Source organism: Hylobates moloch, unplaced genomic scaffold, assembly GCF_009828535.3.
Source record: "Hylobates moloch isolate HMO894 unplaced genomic scaffold, HMol_V3 SCAFFOLD_18, whole genome shotgun sequence".
Classification (NCBI taxonomy): Eukaryota; Metazoa; Chordata; class Mammalia; order Primates; family Hylobatidae; genus Hylobates; species Hylobates moloch.
Window position 1 is genome coordinate 62,129,550 of NW_026652293.1, and position 22,144 is coordinate 62,151,693.

At 40.9% G+C, this 22,144-nt stretch overlaps 1 protein-coding gene across 1 annotated transcript in view; it reads right to left on the bottom strand.

Moving 5' to 3' along the window:
• NUP133 (nucleoporin 133) overlaps positions 1-22,144 on the bottom strand; it is a 71,964-nt gene that overhangs the window by 16,027 nt on the left and 33,793 nt on the right. Inside the window, exons 13-21 of the mRNA XM_032137281.2 lie at positions 20,966-21,129; positions 19,023-19,117; positions 13,662-13,886; positions 9,705-9,827; positions 8,515-8,614; positions 7,719-7,970; positions 6,641-6,774; positions 3,710-3,868; positions 1,227-1,362 (exon numbers count right to left, since the gene is read on the bottom strand). Coding sequence (XP_031993172.1) covers positions 1,227-1,362; positions 3,710-3,868; positions 6,641-6,774; positions 7,719-7,970; positions 8,515-8,614; positions 9,705-9,827; positions 13,662-13,886; positions 19,023-19,117; positions 20,966-21,129 — 1,388 coding nt within the window. The remainder of the gene's footprint in view (positions 1-1,226; positions 1,363-3,709; positions 3,869-6,640; positions 6,775-7,718; positions 7,971-8,514; positions 8,615-9,704; positions 9,828-13,661; positions 13,887-19,022; positions 19,118-20,965; positions 21,130-22,144) is intronic.

Sequence of the window (22,144 nt, forward strand, 5' to 3'; positions counted from 1 at the left end):
CATCTCAAACAAGAAAATATACTATTTTTTTTTTTTTTTTTAGATGGAGTCTCGCTCTGTCGCCCAGGCTGGAGTGCAGTGGTGTGATCTCGGCTCACTGCAAGCTCTGCCTCCTGGGCTCACACCATTCTCCTGCCTCGGCCTCCCCAGTAGCTGGGACTACAGGCGCCCACCACCACGCCTGGCTAATTTTTTGTATTTTTAGTAGAGACGAGGTTTCACCGTGTTAGCCAGGATGGTCTCGATCTCCTGACTTTGTGATCCGCCTGGCTCGGCATCCCAAAGTGCTGGGATTACAGGCGTGAACCACTGTGCCTGGCCGAAAATATATTGTTTTTAAAAATCAGATTCTATCTGGTATTTCCAATTCAAATTCAGTAATACAGAGTTTTTCTTCACTGTCTTTCTATATTTGTATCTCCTCTCTGCTTGGTTCTAAAAAATAATACCATCAGGCCTCAGTATCTGCTGACAACTGGTTCTAGGACCCATGGGAATACCAAAAAGCTCAACTCCCTTATATAAAAACGGTAGTTACTTGCACATAACCCATGTACATTCTCCCATATACTTTAAATCACCTCTAGATTATAATACCTAATACAATGTAAATGCTAAGTAAATAGCTGTTATATTGTATTGGTTTTTTAAAATTTGCATTATTTTAATTTTGCATTATTTTTGTTGTTTTAATTTTTTGTTTAATTCTGTTGTAATTTTAATTGTCGTTGAATTATTTTTAATTCTTTTTTTCCCCAAATATTTTTGATGTTTGGTCGAATCTGCAGATGTGGAATCCAAAAATATGGAGGGTCAACTGTACTATATGTAATTGTTTTCATCTACAATACACACAAAATAGTTCAGAATTATTGCACCTATACCACACTACCTACAACAAACCCACTGTGTAAAGGTCAAGATTGCTTTGTAGTTCTTTTTGCCCTTGGAATACACATCACTAAGGGTACATAATCAGACCTCTCCATTCAAAATCATTTGAATCTATTCTTTAGGAATTCTTATTTAAAATACAAATTACTTTTCTCTACAAAAATTCCAAGTATATAATTGAGTAACTACACATGGACATTAACTAAATGCATTCCTCTTAGAGACAGGTCCTGTTTCTGAGAGATAGATCCTGCTAAATGATGACAGAAACACATCATGAGTTAATTGATAGCATGACCAATTTGTAAATCTTTTTGCTCAAATTCTTTCACCTTCAATTTTTTCTTGCAGTATATCCTCTGAAAAGTCTGAAGCTAATGCAGCCAATTTACTCAAGCCAAGAAGGGTTTTCTTCTTTGCAAAGTAACGAGTTTCCATATTTGCCAAACCCAGAAGTGTTGCATGAGCCTACAATAAAATATGCAAACCATCTTAAGATACTGAGTACCAATTCAAGCTGAAACAAAGGTAAGTAAACCCCAAACTTGTTTTTCTCCCCTGAGCCATATCAATGAATGAAAAGTCAACATTTAGCAAACCTAAAAACTGAGCAGTACCGTAATACTGAGAGTAATTACACAGCAAAATATCAAGCATCCTCACTAAATATTGGGAAAAGAGACATGCACAAAACATTTGCTCTAAAACAATTACATATTCACCTGAACATCCTGTCAAGAACAAATTTTAAAATTAATTTGTATGTTTTTACTCATAATTTGAATATTTATTACAACAATATACTCATTGCAAAAAGGCCAATGACTGTTACAAACACATCATTAAAATTTTTGTGATTTTAATGCGATGTCAAATCATGATGCACTACACATTTTTTTTTTTTTTTTTTTTTTTTTGGGGGGAGCCTCGCTTTGTCACCCAGGCTGGAGTGCAGTGATATAGTCTCAGCTCACTCAACCTCCGCCTTCCGGGTTCAAGTGATTCTCCTGCCTCAGGCTCCTGAGTAGCTGGGATTACAGGCATGAGCCACAGGCACCCAGCCTAGACTACATATTTTTATTGAGATATTAGAAGTAATGGCAATACCATCACAAATTAAGAATGTTTTATGCAAATTATGTGAGAAAATAGGAGTACACATTCTAAATAATCTATAAGAAATGCTTTTAAATTTAAAAAAATTATTATTGTATACTGATGAATTATAATTGTATATATTTATGGATACAGAGTAATGTTATAATATATGTATGTGATGTGGAATGATTAAATCAAGCTAATTAACATGCCCATCACCCCAAATACCTATCATTGTGGTGAGAACATTTCAAATTTGTTCTCTTGGAAATTCTAAAATGTACAATACACTATTATTAACTTTAGCCACCATACTGTGCAATGTATATAAAAAATGTTCCTGGCTGGGTGCAGTGGCTCATGCCCGGAATCCCAGCACGTTGGGAGGCTGATGTGGGTGGATTGCTTGAGCCCAGGAATTCAAGACCAGCCTGGGCAACACAGTGAGACCCTGTCTCTAAAAAAACAAAAATAAAAATAAAAATAATCTTCTTTCTCCTAACAAAAACTTGTACCCTTTGACCAACTTCTCTGGCCCATTTCCCCATTTTTAAATTGGGTTGTCTTCTTGCAATTGAGCTGAGTTCCTTATATGTATGTATATATGTATATGTGTGTATGTGTGTGTGTGTGCGTGCATATAACATCCCCTCACCCTTCTGACAGCCACCATTCTTCCGCTTCCATGAGTTCAATTGTTTTAGATTCCACATATGAGTTATTTGTCTGTGTCTGGCTTATTTGGTTTAGTGTAATGTTCTCCAGCTTCATCAATGTTGTTGCAAATGAGAGAATTTCCTTCTTTCTTAAGGCTATTACCGCACTGTGTATTCTATATACAACATCTTCTTTATCATTTACACTGACTGATGGACACTTAGGTGGATTCCATAACTTGGCTATTGTGAAAATGCTGCAACGAACATGGGGGTGCAGGTATCTTTTCAACATACTGACTTTAACTCCTCTGGATATATACTCACAAGTGGGATTGCCAGATCATATGGTATTTCTATTTTTAACTTTTTCAGGAACCTCCATACAGTTTCCCATAATGGTTGTACTAACTTACATTCCCACCAAGAGTGCATCAGGGTTCCCTTTTCTCCATGTCTTCTCCAGCACTTGTTACCTTCACCTTTTTGATAACAGCTATTTGAACAAATGTAAGGTGATGTCTCATTGTGGTATAAATCTGCATTTCCCTAATGATGAGTGATGCAGAACATTTTTTTCACACATCTATTGGTCATCTGCATGTCTTCTTTTGAAAATGTCTATTCAGGTCTTTTGCCATTCATTCATTCATTTATTTTGAGACAAGGCCTCACTCTGTCGCCTAGGCTGGAGTGCAATGGTGCAATCTCAGTTCACTGCAGCCTCAACCTCCAGAGCTCAAGTGATCCTCCTGCCTCAGCCTCCCAAGTAGCTGGAACTACAGGTGTGTGTCACCACACCTGGCTAATGTTTTTGTTATTTATGTTTCCTAGGCTGGTCTTGAACTGCTGCACTCAAGAGATCCACCTGCCTCGGCCTCCCAAAGTACTGGGATGGATTACAGGTATAAGCCACCATGCCCAGCTCCCTTAAATATTCTGGATAGTAACCTCTCCTCAGGTGTATGACAGTAAACAGTATTTTAATTACTAAAAACAAAACTAATTAAAACTACCTAAATAAATTGCACACATCTGCTCCATAGAAAAATCCTTCTTACCTTTTCTAATTCTTGACTATTAATTTCATGTAACCAGCTGAGATGTTCATGAGCTTGCAAAAAATTTGCCAACTGTCCATGCTGAGAAATGGGTTGAGATAATAATTTGCCTCGCTTTCCTTTCTCCAGATACCAACGGAAGAGAAAGTCCGAAAAATTCTACAAATAACAGAACATAGAATTCATTCATAATATTTAAAAAAATACATTTCTGATAACAAAACATAACTTTGTTCTAAAGGCCTCCAAAACAGAAAACCTGTTCTAAACAATAATTTCCTATACTGCAGGATCACTTAATCCAATCATCTCATTTGACAAATGTGTACATTCCGATTCAGAAAGGGCATCTTGCTCAATATCACTGCCAAGATTAATGGCAGAATCTAGATGTGCACTGGCCAATATGGTAGCAACTGGCCATATGTAGCTGTTTAACTTAAATAAAAAATTAGACTGAAATTTAAAATTCAGTTCCTTAGGTACATTAGCTACATTTCAAATGCTCAGTAGCCCCATGTGGCCAGTGGCTCCCATTTGGACAGCGCATTTTCAACAGCTCCATTATCACAGAAAGCTCTGTGGGACGGCACTGAGACTGTAACATTCCAGAATTCTGCGCCAGCCGGCCACATGGCCTGGCATGATACATCCAAATCTAGAGAGGCCCAAATGCCCAGACAGTTTTCCCCACTGGCTGTTTGTGGAGTGTTGGGGTGGTGTGGAGGCTGAGCTGGAGAGGAAGACCAAGACGTCCTACAGTCTCACAGTGTTTAAGAGATACTTCCCCTAAAGCAGGGATCCTGCCATGAAAGACTTCTGACACCAGAAATGAAATGAATATTACAAAAGCTGAGACTGAGTCCTGGGCCACCTCTATTCCTAATGAACTGAGTCATCTTCCTCTCCTCTAAATTGCCTAACAGAGAAAAAGGAAAATCCACAAGGGGACAAATAACACTGATTTCCATACTATGGAGTTTTAAAAACATACAATGTCTAAAATACAATTTAAAAATTACCAGATATAAGAAGCAGAAAACTATGATTCAAGTAACATAAAAGCAGGCAACATAAACAGACTCAAAGATGATCAGAGTAAGCACAAAAGGACTTTAACATTTAAACACGTTAAAGAAAATATAAGAAAAAATGCAAAAATGCACGAAGAGAAAATCCATAAAAATAATTTTAAAATCATGATCAGTGCAAAAAATATTTATTTAGCAACGTTTTGAAATACTAAATAAGCCATGTCCAACAACTGACCTTTTTTTTTTTTTTTCTTGAGATGGAGTCTTGCTCTGTTGCCCAGGCTGGAGTGCAGTGGCACGATCTTAGCTCACTGCAACCTCCTCCTTCTGGGTTCAAGCGATTCTCCTGCCTCAACCTCCAGAACAGATGGAATTACAGGCACACACCATCATGACCGGCTAATTTTTGTATTTTTAGAAGAGACGGGGTTTTGCCATGTTGGCCAGGCTGGTCTCGAACTCCTGACCTCAGGTGATCCGTCCACCTCGGCCTCCCAAAGTGCTGGGATTACAGGCGTGAGCCACCTCGCCCAGCCCAACAACTGATCTTTGATCAAGTAAGTCATACCCAGTCAATGAAATACTATAATGCCATTAAAAATGCTGCTGTAGAATATTTAATGACATGAACAAATGTTTGCAATGTATCAAGTGAAAAAAGCAGTTGACAAAACATGTTTGTCTATAACACATAGAGTGGAAAGACTGAAACTATAAACCAAATGTTTAAAAGGTTCTCTCTGGGTGGTGGCATTTTGAGTTTTTTATCTTTTGTGTTTATAAAAGTGGTTTTCTAAATTTTATACAATATCACTTTTACAGTAATAAAAAATAAGCTTTTCATAGTAATCAACTGACTGAATAGACTGGTTTTAAGAAACAACTTTAAATTCACTTAAGATAGTGTCACAATGGAAACTTTTTTTTTTTTTTTAAAGATAGGGTCTTTCTCTGTCACCTAGCTGTAGTGTAGTGGCACAATCTTGGCTCACTGGCCTTGACCTCCTGGGCTCAAATGATCCTGCCACCTTAGCCTTCTGAATAAATGTGGCGATGGGCGTGTGGTGGCATGTTTTAAAAAAATTTTTTTTTTTAAAGGCAGGGTCTCACTATGTTGCCCAGGCTGGCCTCAAACTCCTGGCCTCAAGTGATCCTACCGCCTTGGCCTCTCAAAGTGCGGGATTACAGCATGAGCCACTGAGGCTGGCTGGGAATTTTGTTTTTTAAACAGGAAGCATAATATCCCTCAAGGAAAATGAGAATGTTAGGTGTATTTGTAAAGCTAAGCTCTCTTAAAGTAGTGTTCTATGCTCCCGAGTATCTTCTATCCAATTTTTAAGAACTTTACCAATATTCATGTACCTAAGTACTTTTATAATAACTAGAAAATATATAAACAGAAATGAAAGTTATATTTTCCAAAAGTCAAAGAATCTTTCAGTAATATTTATATATAAAGAATTGTGTGGTCAGGCAGATGGCTCATGCCTGTTATCCCAGCACTTTGGGAGGCTGAAGCAGGAGGATCGCTTGAGCCCAGGAGTTTGAGACCAGCCTGGACAACATAGCGAGACTTTGTCTCTACTGAAAAATGAACAAAATTAGCCAGGCATGGTGGCGAGCTCCTGTGGTCCCATCTACTGGAAGGCAGGAGGTGTGGGAGGGGGTGATGTGGGAGAAGTGATTGGACCCAGGAGGTTGACGCTGTCGTGAACTGTGATCTCGCTACTGGACAAAATTTACAAAGAAACGCAACATACAAATTATCTCATCAAAGTTAACTACAAAAAGATCGTTATCATCTTCCAAAAGCCCTGATTACAGATTTGAAATGGCAAAGCCATTTTAAGAAAAGGCAACTAAAGGACTCAGTGGCCACACACCCAACACTCATCACCTGATCAGCAAACTGGGTCATGTAGCGCTGGAGTCGGCTCTGGTTGTCAGTCTGCTCACACATTTGTACCAATATATCAAAGTCACAGTATTTCTCTGCTAGAGAAGCAGCCCACAGGTACTGGCCTAGTGTAACTGTGGAAATGAGAACAGATGGGAAAAAATCCTGTTAGCAAAACTTAAAATCTGTAATAAAAAATGTTACTTGAAATTTTATCTTTATTCCTATTATAAACCAACAATCATTAATGGAATGGAAACCTTCCCACTTACTGGCACTTAGTTTCACAATTCACATCAATTCCTTAAAGATGCAAATTCAGGCCAGGTGCGGTGGCTCACACTTGCAATCCCAGCACTTTGGGAGGCTGAGGAGGGTGGATCACCTGAGGCCAGGAGTTCGAGACCAGTCTAGCCAACATGGCAAAACCCCATCCCTACCAAAAATACAAAATTAGCCAGTTGTGGTGGCACACGCCTGTAATCCCAGCGACTTGGGAGGCTGAGGCAGGAGAATTGTTTGAACCCCGGAGGCGGAGGTTGCAGTGAGCTGAGATTATACCACTGCACTATAGCCTGGGCGAGAGAGTGACACTCTGTCTCAACAAAAAAAGATGCAAATTCAGACCCTTGTTTCATCACTGCCTCCCCAAAACGCTATTCTCTTCCTTCGTGTAAGAGTAAAGCAAACTCTTCCCAATCCTAGCCTGGAGTATCATGTGTCCTTGGCCGAACAGCCATACTATCTTATCTGTACCCCTCAAGCAGCCCTCACCAGGCTCTACTTTGCAATCCAGTTATTCACGTAAAGGTCTGTGATGCCAAGCTCTTTAAGGGTAGTCTCCACATGTTGTTTATTTATGTATTTATTAATTATCTTCAGTATCATCTATGGTACTTATACCTAGATAGTAGTGGGAAAAAAGTTGAATAAATGAGCACAGAAAGCTGTGCATATTTGCTTTAAGTTCTTTATTACAGTTGGATTAACACTACTACACTGAATACACTGCATTAACTATTCAACCCTTTCATCCATTCAGCAAATTTAAAACTCTTGCCAAGTATCATGAACTTACGAAGAGGAGATAAGAGATCTGATCTTTTCTGTAGGTATTCCATCTCCAGATTGTCGTATCTTTCCTGATTACTGGATTTATCCACAGACTTCAGCTGAGAAACATAACCATCCAGGAAGCAATCGATCAGGGCTACCAGCTGCTCGGTCACGATGTTGCGGAGGTTGCTGTCTGCCTGTGGATAAACCACCTTCAGGACAATCTCATGCTGGCGTATTATTACCGTTCGGATGCCACCAGGACCACTCGTTGCTGTGAAATTACACAAAATAATATGGTTAAAGTAAGGGCTCTAGTGATGGCTAAAGGAAAGACTAATAGCATAAAAATTATGCCTCTTCATCACTGCTGGAAAATTAAATTGAACAGGGATTCAGGTGATACCTGTCAATGCCCTGCCTGAACCCCATCTTGTCCAAGGAGATTTCCTCAGCAAAGCCAGGTAAACATGATTCTTCTTCCTTCTAAATTCCTTTAATGCTACTCCACTTACTTTCTTGTATGAAATCAACACAAAATATAGTCCATACCTCCAGGGCCAGGACTGCTTCTATGAATAACTATTTGAACTAAAACCTAGTAAATGCATAAGTACCAGTTGAATACATAAATTATAGGGAGATCGATAAATAAGAGCAAGGGAAGAATAAAGTGATTTTGACAAGAGCTGCTCATTTTGGAGATGGCACTTTTTCATTTCACTTACAAACCTACACTAGGGGAATAACACAATTTCTAAAAATGATGGGTCATTAGAAATATGTTTTGAACAACTGTTAATAAATCAGTATATTACCCGTCCATGGAACATATTCAGATTCTTTTTCTAGTGATTCTTCTCTTCTATACAAAGAGTTTCTATTTTGGCGATAATGACTAGCAGCCTGCAGCATATCCTGGAAAAAAAGTTAATGTGTTATCACATGCAAAAGGTGATGGATCACAGTATTTCTGAAGATAATTTAAGACGGCGAAGTAAATTAGTAAGAAAAAATACTCAGGGGCCAGGAACGCTGGCTCACACCTGTAATCCCAGTGTTTTGGGAGGCTGAGGTAGGAGGATTGCTCCTAGCCTGACAACATAGTGAGACCCCATCTCTACAAAAAATTTTAAAAATTACCTAGGCATCATGGCATGCACCTGCAGTCCCAGCTACTTGGGAGACTGAGGAAGGAGGATTGCTTGAGCCCAGGAGGTGGAGGCTGCAGTGAGCTATAATCAAGCCACTGTAAACCCAGCCTGGGCAATGGAGTGAGACCATGTCTCACAAAGAAAAAAAAAAAAAAGAAAATAAGAGAAAAAAGTGAGCACAGATCTGCATGATTACTTTTTGGTTCTTTCTGCTTTTGAAGTTTGTTTTACTCCATAATTTAACTTCAGTTTTGGCAAATAATAGTAACCAAAGTAGGAAAATCATTACTACAAGTCCACTAGCTAAAATTAAATGGAACATTTTAGTCAATAGTAAAAGTAGCAGGGTTTTGAGTAATTAAAAAAATAGAAATGAGAAATATTTAGACAGTTACATTAACAATACGTTTGTAATCAGGCATGGTGTCTCAGGTCTGTAATCCCAACATTCTTGGAGGCTGAGGCAGGAGGAACTTGTGAGCCCAAGGTTACAGTGAGCTATGATGGTGCCACTGCACTCCAGCTTGGGTGACAGTGAGACCTTCTCTCCGAAGAAAACCAGCTAAAAAAATTGCAAAGATACAAACACATCTTCCCAAATGAAAGGTTTATTATTCTACCAAATAGAAACTCAGGATTATAGAAATTTATTAATAGGCACCAGGCTAACATTCAAAATACTCATTAGCTGATTAATAATAAAATGACTGACATTTTTCTAACTTTTTTGGGATTAACAAATGTCTACAACCTTATAAATTATTGGCAATACAGAGTAGGAATATGGAAACCAGTTCCTTGTCTATCCATGCTCTGGGCTTTGATTTGCTGAAGCCTTTACCATATTTTTGTACCTTGAGAATATTGTTCACATTGATCACCACTTCAGCCCATTCAATGGAATCCATAGGTGTATCCCTCAAGACTTGCTCCTCATGCTCCAGTAAGCACTCACAGATGGTATCTACTTGGGATACCTGAGAGAATACACAGAAGTAAACTACTTACAACAAAAACTATGGTGACAGGTAACAACTACCCAGTGAGTTTTACTCGTTAAGCCATGTCCTCAGACCTATAGATGGAGGAAAATTTATTGACACTTGATGGTAAAAATAAATTCAAAAATCAAGAAAAGTCAGATCTCCTAACTTTTAAAAGTCAGAGTGCCCAAATAAGTCTTATAAACAGGCAAATTCTGGATTGTTACCGAGATTTTTTTTATTTAAATGATGATATTATTTATTATAGCTACTCTGCTCAGTGCACCTTTAAATAGCACTAGGTTACAGATGACACCACTTTACAATGTAATACCCCAAACTAATGAACTAAAAGACTAAAATAATGACCTCAAAATATGAACTTGCTAATTTCTTTCTTTGAGGAATTCCCCTTCTTCAGACATAACAGAAACATTTGTAGAACAGAAGTAAGCAACATAAGAGAATAATGAACTAAATATGTAACTTCTAACTCTTCCTTTGTCATTAATTAATACATGGAGATAACAGTGCAAAAATATCATCAGGCACTGAAACTCCTGTTTCAAGTTCAAGTCTGCGTTTAAGCTTTCCCATTATTTAGAGTTTGCATAGCAATGGACACTCAGAGATAGGAGGAAAGAAAAATCAGATTAGCTGCCCTCAAGGACCTCACAAACTGGCTGAAGGAATAAGATATATAGGCACAGATAAAACATGACCCAAACAAAATCCCTCTCTTTTGCAAACCTTGTTCTTCCTTTTGCATTTCTGATGTTAGCCAAAGGCATCCTAACAGCCCAGGCAAGAAATCTTCAGCACATTTAATTTGTAAGATTAAGCATAAGAATATTTTACATTGTTAACATGAAAAACACAATGAAAGCCTATATAATGGCCGGGTGCGGTGGCTCACGCCTGCAATCCCAGCACTTTGGAGGTGGGCGGATCACAAGGTCAAGAGATCAAGACCATCCTGGAAAACATGGTGAAACCCTGTCTCCACTAAAAATACAAAAATTAACTGGGCGTGGTGGCGCGCACCTGGAGTCCCAGCTACTTGGGAGGCTGAGGCAGGAGAATTGCTTGAACCGGGGAGGCGGAGGCTGCAGTGAGCAGAGATTGTGTCACTGCACTCCAGCCTGGCGACAGAGCAAGACTCCATCGCAAAAAAAAAAAAAAAGAAGGAAAGCATATATAATATAAAAGACAGAAAATAACATAAAAGCACATAAAATGCCAAAACATTTGTTAAATTCTCTTATCATGTATATATTCAGTGATTTCAAATATTGCTCATATGCCGTGTCAACATAGTCTGTTCCTTAAGCAGTGAGCTCTGCTTTTCCAGAGCCTTAGGAGGTACAAGGCCTTCCCAAACTGGAGACAGAGGCAAAGTGGAGAGCACACCCTCAGGCAGGCTCTGTATTGTTTTACTTTCTATCAGGGCTGCCAAGTCAAAATATCTTTCCACATGGCCCACCAATCAGAGATTGATTTTGGTTAACCAGCTCGTCCCAAAACACAAATACTCCTTAGAAAGGTAATTTGTCACCCCCAAGTGGAAGGACAGTAAAAAGAAAGAAAAACTACTATATGCATATAGCTATTGTATTTTCTTTTCATGATCGTTATGACATGGGAGAAAACCTTTAGAACTACACCCCAGAGAAGCTGAAGACCAATGAGCATCATGAGAAATGAAGACAAATGGTGACGTGAACAGTCCTAAACATTAGCATTTTTCATATGGAACATTCTTTTGAGGAGCCAATCACATTTTTAGTTTTGCTGTATCATATTCCTAAAATATTATTCTACATTATGTATCCAACTGATAATTTCCAGACCTTTCTCTAATAATTCAGCTAACTGAAACATGTACATACACTGAATTGACAATTATACTTTGCCCTTTGATCCAAATGCAGAATAATGAACCAGGCTCTTGCTCAGTTCTTACAAGTAGCCTGTCATTAATTTTTTAAAATTCATTGTCTTATCATATAAAATTATATATGAATAAAGACCAAAAAGGACACAAAAATGACAACAATTTGATTTGTTAGGTCATGAAACTTGAGGTGATTTGTTTTTCTTTCAGATTTCTGGCACACTCTCTAGATTAAAAACAAAACATAACAAAGTGCTTTTCCTTCCATTCCCTAGGAACTAACCCAAATGCATAAAAGCAAAGAATTCACACTAAACACATTTATGGAATCAACAGGAAGACTGAACTTCGGTTATAGTACATCAAACATTAACAGAGACTTGTCGGCGCAGTGTGCTACATGTTAGAATACAGTTAGGCTATAGGAGGAAGGAAGCAAAATTTGAGACATCAAATAGAGTTTGAAGTTCCTCAAATGCATAAGGAATTCCAAATTTCACAGAGCTGAGGGAAGAACTGGCAGTTTCTAAAACCAGATAATTCTGCAGTCTTAGTTAAGACAACAGGTCTAAGTCCTAATGTCACACCTTTAAAGGGAGACAGCGAAATCTACCTTGCTGCCTCATCAGGCTGTGAAGCTTCACAAAAGCACGAGGACTCCGTCACTATTTCCACAATGTCCAGCTGCCACTGGCTGCCCAGCATCTTAACCATTTCTGTCTTTGAAGTTTGTGGAAGACTTTACTTTTTCTCTGAAAATAAATCTGATTTTACAAGCAAGGTGTAGCAACAGGATCCTAGGAGGTAGCTGAGGAGTTCGGTGAAGGTACTGTTTGCAAAGGTGTGGGCAAGATTAACGGGTCCAAAAACAGATAGGGCAGCACCCTAGGATAAGGCATTATCAACCTCAGGCCTGAAGAGGCAAGAGGAGGGGGCAGCTACTGGAAACACAGAGAAAGCAGTTGGACAGGAGGCACAGTCCCTGACAGAGGGGCACAGCCAATGTAAAGTGGGCACAGGCAAGGAAGAAAGCTGGCGGAATAACTACTCCAACTTCTGGCCTTATGGCAGGGCCTCATATTCATCTGACCTGGCAGAAGCCGGAGGGCAAGGGAGCCCACTCAGGAAGTCCACTTTGCTGTGGCAGAGTCAAGAGTAGATCTGCCTGGCCAACAAGGGTGAAACCAGGTCTCTACTAAAAATACAAAAATTAGCTGGGCGTGGTGGCACATGCCTGTAGTCCCAGCTACTTGGGAGGCTGAGGCAGGAGAATTGCTTGAAGCCAGGAGGCAGAGGTTGCAGTGAGCCAACATTGCACCGCTGCACTCCAGCCTGGCGACAGTCCCCTGCCCCCCCAAAAAAAGAGTAGATCGAGAGAGACAAAGGAGAAGATCAGGATGGATGCAGTGGCTCACGCCTGTAATCCCAGCACTTTGGGAGTCTGAGGCGAGTGGATCACCTGAGGTCAGGAGTTTGAGATCAGCCTGACCAACACAGCTAAACTCCATCTCTATTAAAAATATGAAAATTAGCCGGGGTGGTGGCTGGCACCTGTAATCCCAGCTACTCGGGAGGCTGAGGTAGGAGAATCGCTGGAACCCGGGAGGCAGAGGTACCTGGGCAACAGAGTGAGACTCCATCTCAAAAAAAAAAAAAAGAAGATCAGCACACAAAGCAAATAGGTACGTGGAGACAGTTATCAGAGAAAAAAAGTAAACAGGGAGCACTTCTTAGTCAACTTTGCAAGCTCTTCTTTACAGGTAACTGATAAATGATACTTCTGAGTGACACTCTAGCCAGAAAATCTGGAGTCCAATTTAAAATGTCAGTGAGATCTTCTGTGATTTAACTCGTCCTCACCCTCTTTCCTGCCTAGGGCATGATCACTAAATGGCACAGTTCTACAAAGCCACATGAAAGAGGACTCATCTTACCTCCCTGAAAAAGACATCTGCAGGAGTCAGGTTGGAGGGGATTTCATACTCCCTCTTGTTCAAAGCAATCAATATGGCTGTGTTGACGAGGTCAGAAAGCCGGGAGTGGTGGTTCTTGAGAACAATGGCGGCTGACAGCTTTTCGGCATGCTCACAGAGCAACAGTCGAGTGGCCATCGGTGTCCCTCTAACTGGAAAACTGCCTAGACGTCCAAATAAGCCAACCTTGCAAAAAGGCAAACATATATTCTTAGAAAGCAATTATGGTAACATGCAAAATACCACAGCTGTATTTTCCCCAGAAGCACCCTGGGCAGTCACTGGCCCCAGCTCTCCCCCAGCAAGTCCCTCCAGCTGTCTGTTTTTTTTTTTTTTTTTGAGACGGAGTCTTGCTCTGTCCCCCAGGCTGGAGTACAGTGGCGCGATCTCGGCTCACTGCAAGCTCCGCCTCCCGGGTTCACACCATTCTCCTGTCTCAGCCCCCCAAGTAGCTGGGACTACAGGTGCCTGCCAACACGCCTGGCTAATTTTTTGTATTTTTAGTAGAGACGGGGTTTCACCATGTTAGCCAGGATGGTCTCGATCTCCTGACCTTGTGATCCGCCCGCCTCGGCCTCCCAAAGTGCTGGGATTACAGGCTTGAGCCACCGCGCCCGGCCGCTGTCTCTTGTTTTAACTGTTTCTAACACACAGACACTTCAGCCAGGCCATTAACACCCACAAGGAAATGCAGATATTCCTGTTCTAAGAACAGGGTCACTCCAGGGCTTCTGTCCACTACTACTGTCTCTGCATATCATGTTTCCCAAATTATTGTTTATGGTTATCAAAACAGTCACACTGCTCTTTTCGTCTTTTTTGAGAGGGTTTTGCTCTGTCGCCCAGGCTGGAGTGCAGTGGTACAATCACAGGTCACCCTAACCTTAAACCCTCAACTCAAGCCATCTTCCACCTCAGCCTCCCAAGCAGCACACCACCACAACAGGATAATTTTTACACTTTATTTTTGTAGAGATGGGGTCTCACTATGTTGCCCAGGCCGATCTTGGCCACAAGATCTCCTGGCCACAAGTGAGCCTACTGACTCGGCCTCTCAAAGCACTGGAATTACAGGTGTGAACCACTGCACCTGGCCTCACACTACCCTTTACTAGCTGTATCAATTAACTCCCCTAGATTCCAGACTTTCAGAAATCAGAAACTCAGCAACCTCCACCTTTAAGGACTGATTTCCATACCCCTAATGCTGCTGGGAGGGTGAGGGCGTCTCTAATCCTTTGCATCTCCTACTGAGTTGCTTGGTGCCCATCTGTGCTGTGTTATGATCTTCTAGGGGTTTTCCTAAGCTTTCTCATTGCATATGACATTACAATAACCTGAACTAGGAAGGAGCCAAAAGACAGGCATAAATAATGAATACTTTTTCACATTTTAAATATAATTCTCTTTCGTTAATAAGTGACCTGATTTTCTTATCCTTCATTTTCTATATGCTTTTGTAGTATTTACATGCGAGGAGATATCTTTTTATAACACAAAAGGGGTCACACTGTATTTATTGTTCTGTACCCTGTTTTGATAGTATCTTATTTTTTCTAACACATTTAGATATTCTTATTTTTAATGACTGTGGAATAATTCGCTGAATCCTAATGTATTTAACCTGTTCACCTTATTATTTTAAAGTAAGAGCTACATGGTCTTTCCTGACTTGAATTTATTTCCTGGTTCCCTCAAAAATATTTTAGGTGTAATTGGCCAGGCGTGATGGCTCATGCCTGTAATCCCAGCACTTTGGGAGGCCGAGGCCGGACGATCACGAGTTCAGGAGATCGAGACCATCCTGGCTGACACAGTGAAACCCCGTCTCTACTAAAAATACAAAAAATTAGCCGGGCGTGGTGGCAGGTGCCTGTAGTCCCAGCTACTCGGGAGGCTGAGGCAGGAGAATGGCATGAACCCGGGAAGCAGAGCTTGCAGTGAGCAGAGATCACGCCACTGCACTCCAGCCTGGGCGACAGAATATATATATATATATATATATATATATCTTAGGTGGAGTTTTCATGCAAGGTCATCCCAATTGCTTGCTTTACTTTGCTTTGATTGTGGCACTGACAGTGAAGCAATAGCTCTATATTAAAACTATTCTAGGCCAGGCACAGTGGCTCACACCTATAATCCCAGCACTTTGGGAGGTAGAAGCAGGCAATCACCTGGGTAATGTGTACAAAAAATACAAAAATTAGCTGACTTGGTGGCACATGCCTGTAGTCCCAGCTACTTGGGAGGCTGAGATGGGAAGATTAGCTGAGCCCGGGCAGGCTGTAGCTACAGTGAGCTATGATCATGCCACTGCACTCCAGCCTGGGTGACAGAATGAGACCCTGTCTCAAAAAAATTAAAAAACTAAATATATATATATATACACACACACACATATACAATCATTCTAGTCACACAGTGAATATGATCAGATTACCTCCCTGCTTCTGTAAGGTATGGAAACACAATGTATGAACACAGAGGCTTCTCTCAACATCAGAAAACTAGAGGCAAGGGTACTGTTTGAAGTGTTGGTGTTACTTCCACCCCCTTCAGAATGAGGATATGGCCCTGCAGATACCCAGTTTGGCTCAAGGAGAAAAGGAATGTTTCTCTATATTCAGAAATATTCCCTAGGGCTGGGTGCAGTGGCTCAGGCTTGTAATCCCAGCACTTTGGGAAGCCTAGGCAGGAGGATCACTTGAGGCCAGGAATTTGAGACCAGCCTGGGCAACATTATGAGACCCTGTCTCTACAGAAAATAAAAAAATTAGCCGGGCATGGTAGTGAGTGCCTGTGGTCCCAGCTATCGGGGAGGCAGAGGTGGGAAGATTGCTTGAGCCCAGGAGGTCAATCCTGCAGTGAGCTGCGATCGTGCCACTGCACTCCACCTTGGGCAACAGAGACCCTGTATCCAAAAAAAAAAAAATTTTCCTTAGTATCTAGTTATACCTTTTCCCTAATTATCAACATAAATTCTTCCCGATTAGTAAAATGAGCGCTAAATATGAAAGGAAATAGAAACATAAAAGGCATGGCTGGAATGGTGTTTTCAGAACTAGCTAGACATTGCCTTGAGACAGATACTGCTACCAGCAGCCTTGGAACTTTGTGAGGTTTCTCTGGAACCCAGGAAGGCTGAGAGAAGAGAGCTCATGCTTTCATGGCTTTCAGGCCTCTGATAAATCCATGCTCTTAGTGTGGCAAATCAGGTCAGGGCAAGTTCCTGCTGGCCCAGTATGCACATTCTCTTTCAATGAGAATGACTTTACCACTCTTCTCATCGAGAGGTACAATCACATTGGGCGCAGTGGCTCACACCTGTAATCTCAGCACTTTGGGAGGCAGAGGCAGGCGATCACTTGAGCTTAGGAGTTCAAAACTAGCCTGGGCAACATGGCAAAACCCATTCTCCACAAAAAATACACAAAATTAGCCAGGTTCAGCACCATGTGCCTGTAGTCCCAGCTACTGGGGAGGCTGAGGCAGGAGAATCGCTTGAGCCCAGGAGGCAAAGGTTGCAGTGAGCTGAGATTGCGCCACTGTACTCCAGCCTGGGCGATGGGAGTGAAACCCTGTCACACACACACACAAAAAAGAGGTATAATAAATTATTTAATCTTTCATCCCAGCTGTCCTTGTGACTTGCTTTGACCAATGTCACTTTACTGGAAGTAACATTATGTGACATCTGAGATGAGCTCTTAAGAAGCCTACAGCTTCTATGTTCATCTGCTAAGACCACAGGAAGCCAGTCCAGCCCAGAGCAGGATGAGCAACTAAATGGAGAACCACATAGCCTCTGCTGACAGTTGGAACCAACTGCCAGAAAGTGGGAAGAGGCTTGCAGACCCTCCAGCTCAGTGCATCCTAAATGCAGGTCGAGTGATTCCGGGTGAAACCAACAGAAGAACTGCCTGATTAACCCACAGAATTGTTTTAAGCCACTGTGTTTTGGGGTGGTTTATACAGCAGTAATAGTTAACTGATACACTTGGCTAATTAAACGACCATATCGGGAGAAAATGCGTTTTTTCCTCATTAATCCATATCCCACCTAAAATAACAACAACAAAAAAAGAGAGACTCAATGAATGATTGGAGTTTTCTTGCCAAGAAAATAAAAGAGTAGACAGGAGATAAGCCATGCACAAAATTGAAAAAGAATGTGGGATTAGGAACAATCAAGTCATTTCTGAAATTATCTAGTGCTGCACTGTCCAATAAGGTAGGCACTGTCCATAGTGGCTATTTAAGTAAGTTAAAATTCAGTTCTTCAGTTGCTAGTCACATTTCAACTGTTCAGGTCACATGTGGCCAGCAGCTGTCCCACTAGACATCACACTAGGAGAACATTCCCATGATCACAGAAAGCAATGGATTGGACAGCACTCACTAGAATCTCCTTAACATAAAAAATTAGCCAGGTATGGTAGTGAGTAGGCACTACTGAGTTTCAAAAACAATCAGGGAAGCGACTGGGCCTGGTAGCTCATGCCTGTAACCTCAGCACCTTGGGAGGCTGAAGTGCAGTGATTTCTTGAGCCCAGGAGTTCGAGACCAGCCTGGGCAACGTAGTAAGACTCTGTCTCTACAAAAACTAAAAAAAAATTATATGGGCATGGTGGCACAAACCTGTAGTCCCAACTACCCAGGAGGCTGTGAGAGGACTGCTTGAGTCTAGGAGGTCAAGGCTGCAGTGAGCCAAGACTGTGCCACTACACTCCAGACTGGGTGACAAGAGTGCCCTGTCTCAAAAAAATAAATAAATAAATAAATAAATCAAACAAAACAAAACCCAAAACAGGTTGAAATTCATTCACTTGGCTATGTAATATGTCTGCAAGCCACTTTTATTGACGAGGCAAGTATGGGTGAATTTATGTAAAATTCTGTCCAGTAGCAAAACATTTTCTAATTCAGGCACAATATATACGAGGATAACCTTTACACAAAAAAAAGAAAAGGAATACTTTAAATGAGGATTTGATTCTAATGGCACCTCAAAATTAAAAGTCATATATAAAAATCTGTCAAATACAAAATCGACTCATGAAAACTTAAGTTTTTACCCAAACGCACACAGGAAATCTGAATGAAGTCCTGCTTCTTATACCTGGATTAACAGGCTTGTACACAGCCCCAGAATTACAGACTTTTAAATCAGCACAGAAAATGGAAAACACTAGTCATGCCCCACCCAATGAAATGCCTCAAAATAGAGAGAAGGGACTTCCCACTGTGTTGGAGAGACTGACAAAGGCAGAGCAGACAGATGTTCTGGCCCGCCCTGTGCCCAGCACCCTGGGCTCTTACTTGATGAATGAAGTCCATAAGAAAAGAATGAGCTTTCATCTTGTCTTCTAGCTGGTGAAGGATAATCAGTGACGTATTGCTGAACCCAGGTGCTTCTGTTAAAACACAGTGATAAAACTTAGAACATAGTGGTTTTACAACTATACTATTTTAATATTAGTGGCTAACTGCTATTAAAATAAAAAGCTAAGGACAGGCACGGTGGCTCACGCCTGTAATCCCAGCACTTTGGGAGGTCGAGGTGGGCACATCACGAGGTCAAGAGATCGAGAGCATCCTGGCAAACGTGGTGAAACCCCATCTCTACTAAAAATACAAAAATTAGCTGAGTGTGGTGGCGCGTGCCTGTAGTCCCAGCTACTCGGGAGGCTGAGGCAAGAGAATTGCTTGAACCCGGGGAGGTGGAAGTTGCAGTGAGCTGAGATTGCGCTACTGCATTCCAGCCTGGTGACAGAGTGAGACTCCGTCTCAAAAAAGAAAAGGAAAAAAAAAAAGAAAGTCTATACAAAAGAAAAACATCAACCTTACAAAATTATTTATAACATTACTCAGGAGTTTTAAAACTTTGGGAGAAAATTTTGGAGGTTTGATACAATTCATACTGTATGTATTCAAAATGCAAAATACGTTTTTAGTTTAATCATTTGTGACAATTTAAGCTTGACAGCACCAACAAAAACAGTCAAAGAAAGGAGATGAGCTCTGATGTTTTCTTCCTAAATCTCTAACGCAGCTTAGTGAACTTGCTAAGAAGTAGGATAATTAGGGAGAGAAACATGTTTGAGACAGTTCCCTGGTATCTGGGGACCCCAGAGTTCTCCTCGAGTTTCTGAGGTGGAAGTAAGCGTAAGAGGGGCAGTCACCTGGGACAGGCAGCAAGACATGTCTTGTCCACTTCTACATATTGACATTTGATCACTGCTACTCTCAGGGGAATGGATCATTTCTATTAGTCAAATATACTGATTATGCCAAAATTATCATTTAATTTGGGGGTAAGTAGGCTGGGCGTGGTGGCTTACACCTGAAATCCCAGCACTTTGGGAGATCAAAGCGGGTGGACCACCTGAGGTCAAGAGTTCGAGACCAGCCTGGCCAACATGGTGAAACTACATCTCTACTAAAAATACAAAAATTAGCTGGGTGTGATGGTGCACACCTGTAATCTCAGCTACTCGGGAGGCTGAGGTGGGAGGATCACTTGAACCCAGGAGGTGGAGGTTGCAGTTAGCTGAGATTGCGCCACTGCATTCCAGTCTGGGTGACAGAGTAAGGGAGACTCTGTCTCCAAAAACAAAAAACAAAAAACAAAAACTGGGGGGCAGGTAAGTGCCAATTGTCTACCTATGCTACCAATTTTCTTTTAGAAATAAAAGCCAGGAAAGTTAAGTAAGGCTAATTAATCTGCCTTGGATAGAACAATTAGGATTTGTTCCAATGTTCCTTTAGTTTCTATTCTGTTATCTAGACCTGTTCTGACCCTTTTTCAAAACCTACTATAAGGAAGGTTACCTGGCCGGGCCTGGTGGCTCACGCCTGTAATCCCAGCACTTTGGGAGGACAAGGTGGGTGGATCATGAGGTCAGGAGATCAAGACCATCCTGGCTAACATGGTGAAACCCCGTCTCTACTAAAAATACAAAAAAATTTCCCAGGCATGGTGGCGGGTGCCTGTAGTCCCAGCTACTTGGGAGGCTGAAGCAGGAGAATGGCGTGAACCTGGGAGGCGGAGCTTGCAGTGAGCCGAGATTGTGCCACTGCACTCCAGCCTGGGTGACAGAGCAAGGCTCTGTCTCAAAAAAAAGGAAGGTCACAATATTTAAAAAAAACTGAATTAATATTAAACTGTTTGAGAAGCTAAAAAATATGCTTTAAGAGATGCTTCTAATAAAGAAACCAGAATATGTTCAAAACATACTATTCGGTAATTGAAACGTTCTTACCCTCAGGGACAGACTCAGCCCACCGTGGGTCAGATGCTGGGTAGTCATCCATCAGGTCTACACTGATTTGGGTAACTGCCCTGTCTAGTTCAGAATCAGAATCCAAATCAGAGTGAGAGGAAAAGAGCTCATCAACCACCATTTGAGCATGACCTAAATCTTTTCTGAAATAAAATTGGAAAACACAAGTATTAAGGGAGGCAAAATATTTTCAAATCTCACTAAGAAAAAATTAATTGTGGAGTACTATTCAGCCAAAACAAAGAATGAGATCCTGTCATTCGCAACAGTAGGGATGGAAGTGGAGGACATGTTACGTGAACTAAGTCAGGCACAGAAACACATGTAACAAACTTTACATGTTCAATAATTTAGTGTACATTTTAAAGTAACTAAGAGCATAATTAGAATGTTCACAACACACAAAAAAGATGAATGCTTGAGGTGATGGATATCCCATTTACCCTGATGTGATTATTATGCATTCTATGCCCGTATGAAAATATCTCATGTACCCCACAAACGTATACCCCTACTATGTACCCATAAAAATAAAAAAAAAAAATGTTTAAGTTAATTGTGAAATTAAATGTAACCTAAAAACCATTTATAGGTTTTGGCTCAAAGTTGCTTTTAATAAAATTTATTTAATTAAAAGGGAGAAAACTATTATCCATTTATTAATTCAACAAATATACATTGAATACTTAGAACATGCTAGGCTCTGGACACAGAAAGATAAAAAGACTTAAAAAATAGTCCAGACAATTGAGCAAGCAATGACACAGGTGATAAACACCAACAGAGACAGGGAAAACTTCCTAACAGGTAAAGAGGAGGTCATGGAAGGCTGGGGAGAACTGGGGGAGGGGTATAACAGCTGCACACAGAACATACATCCACATCCGTCAGCAAGTACACCTCTATCTCAGGAGAGAACTGAGGCTACGGGGGAGGCTGAGATCACTCAGGGAGCAAGAGTTTGGAAAAAAGCTTGCAGGATAACCAATTAAAGGAAGGGTAAGCCCATAAAAAGCAGCAGACTCTTCTAACTTAGAGAGATTAGGGGACAACTAGGGTGTCAATGAACCCTAGGGGATTAACCATGGCACATATGAAGAAATGAGGGATACTGAGAAGGGATGAATCACAAAATTAGAGGACACAGTCTTGTAAACC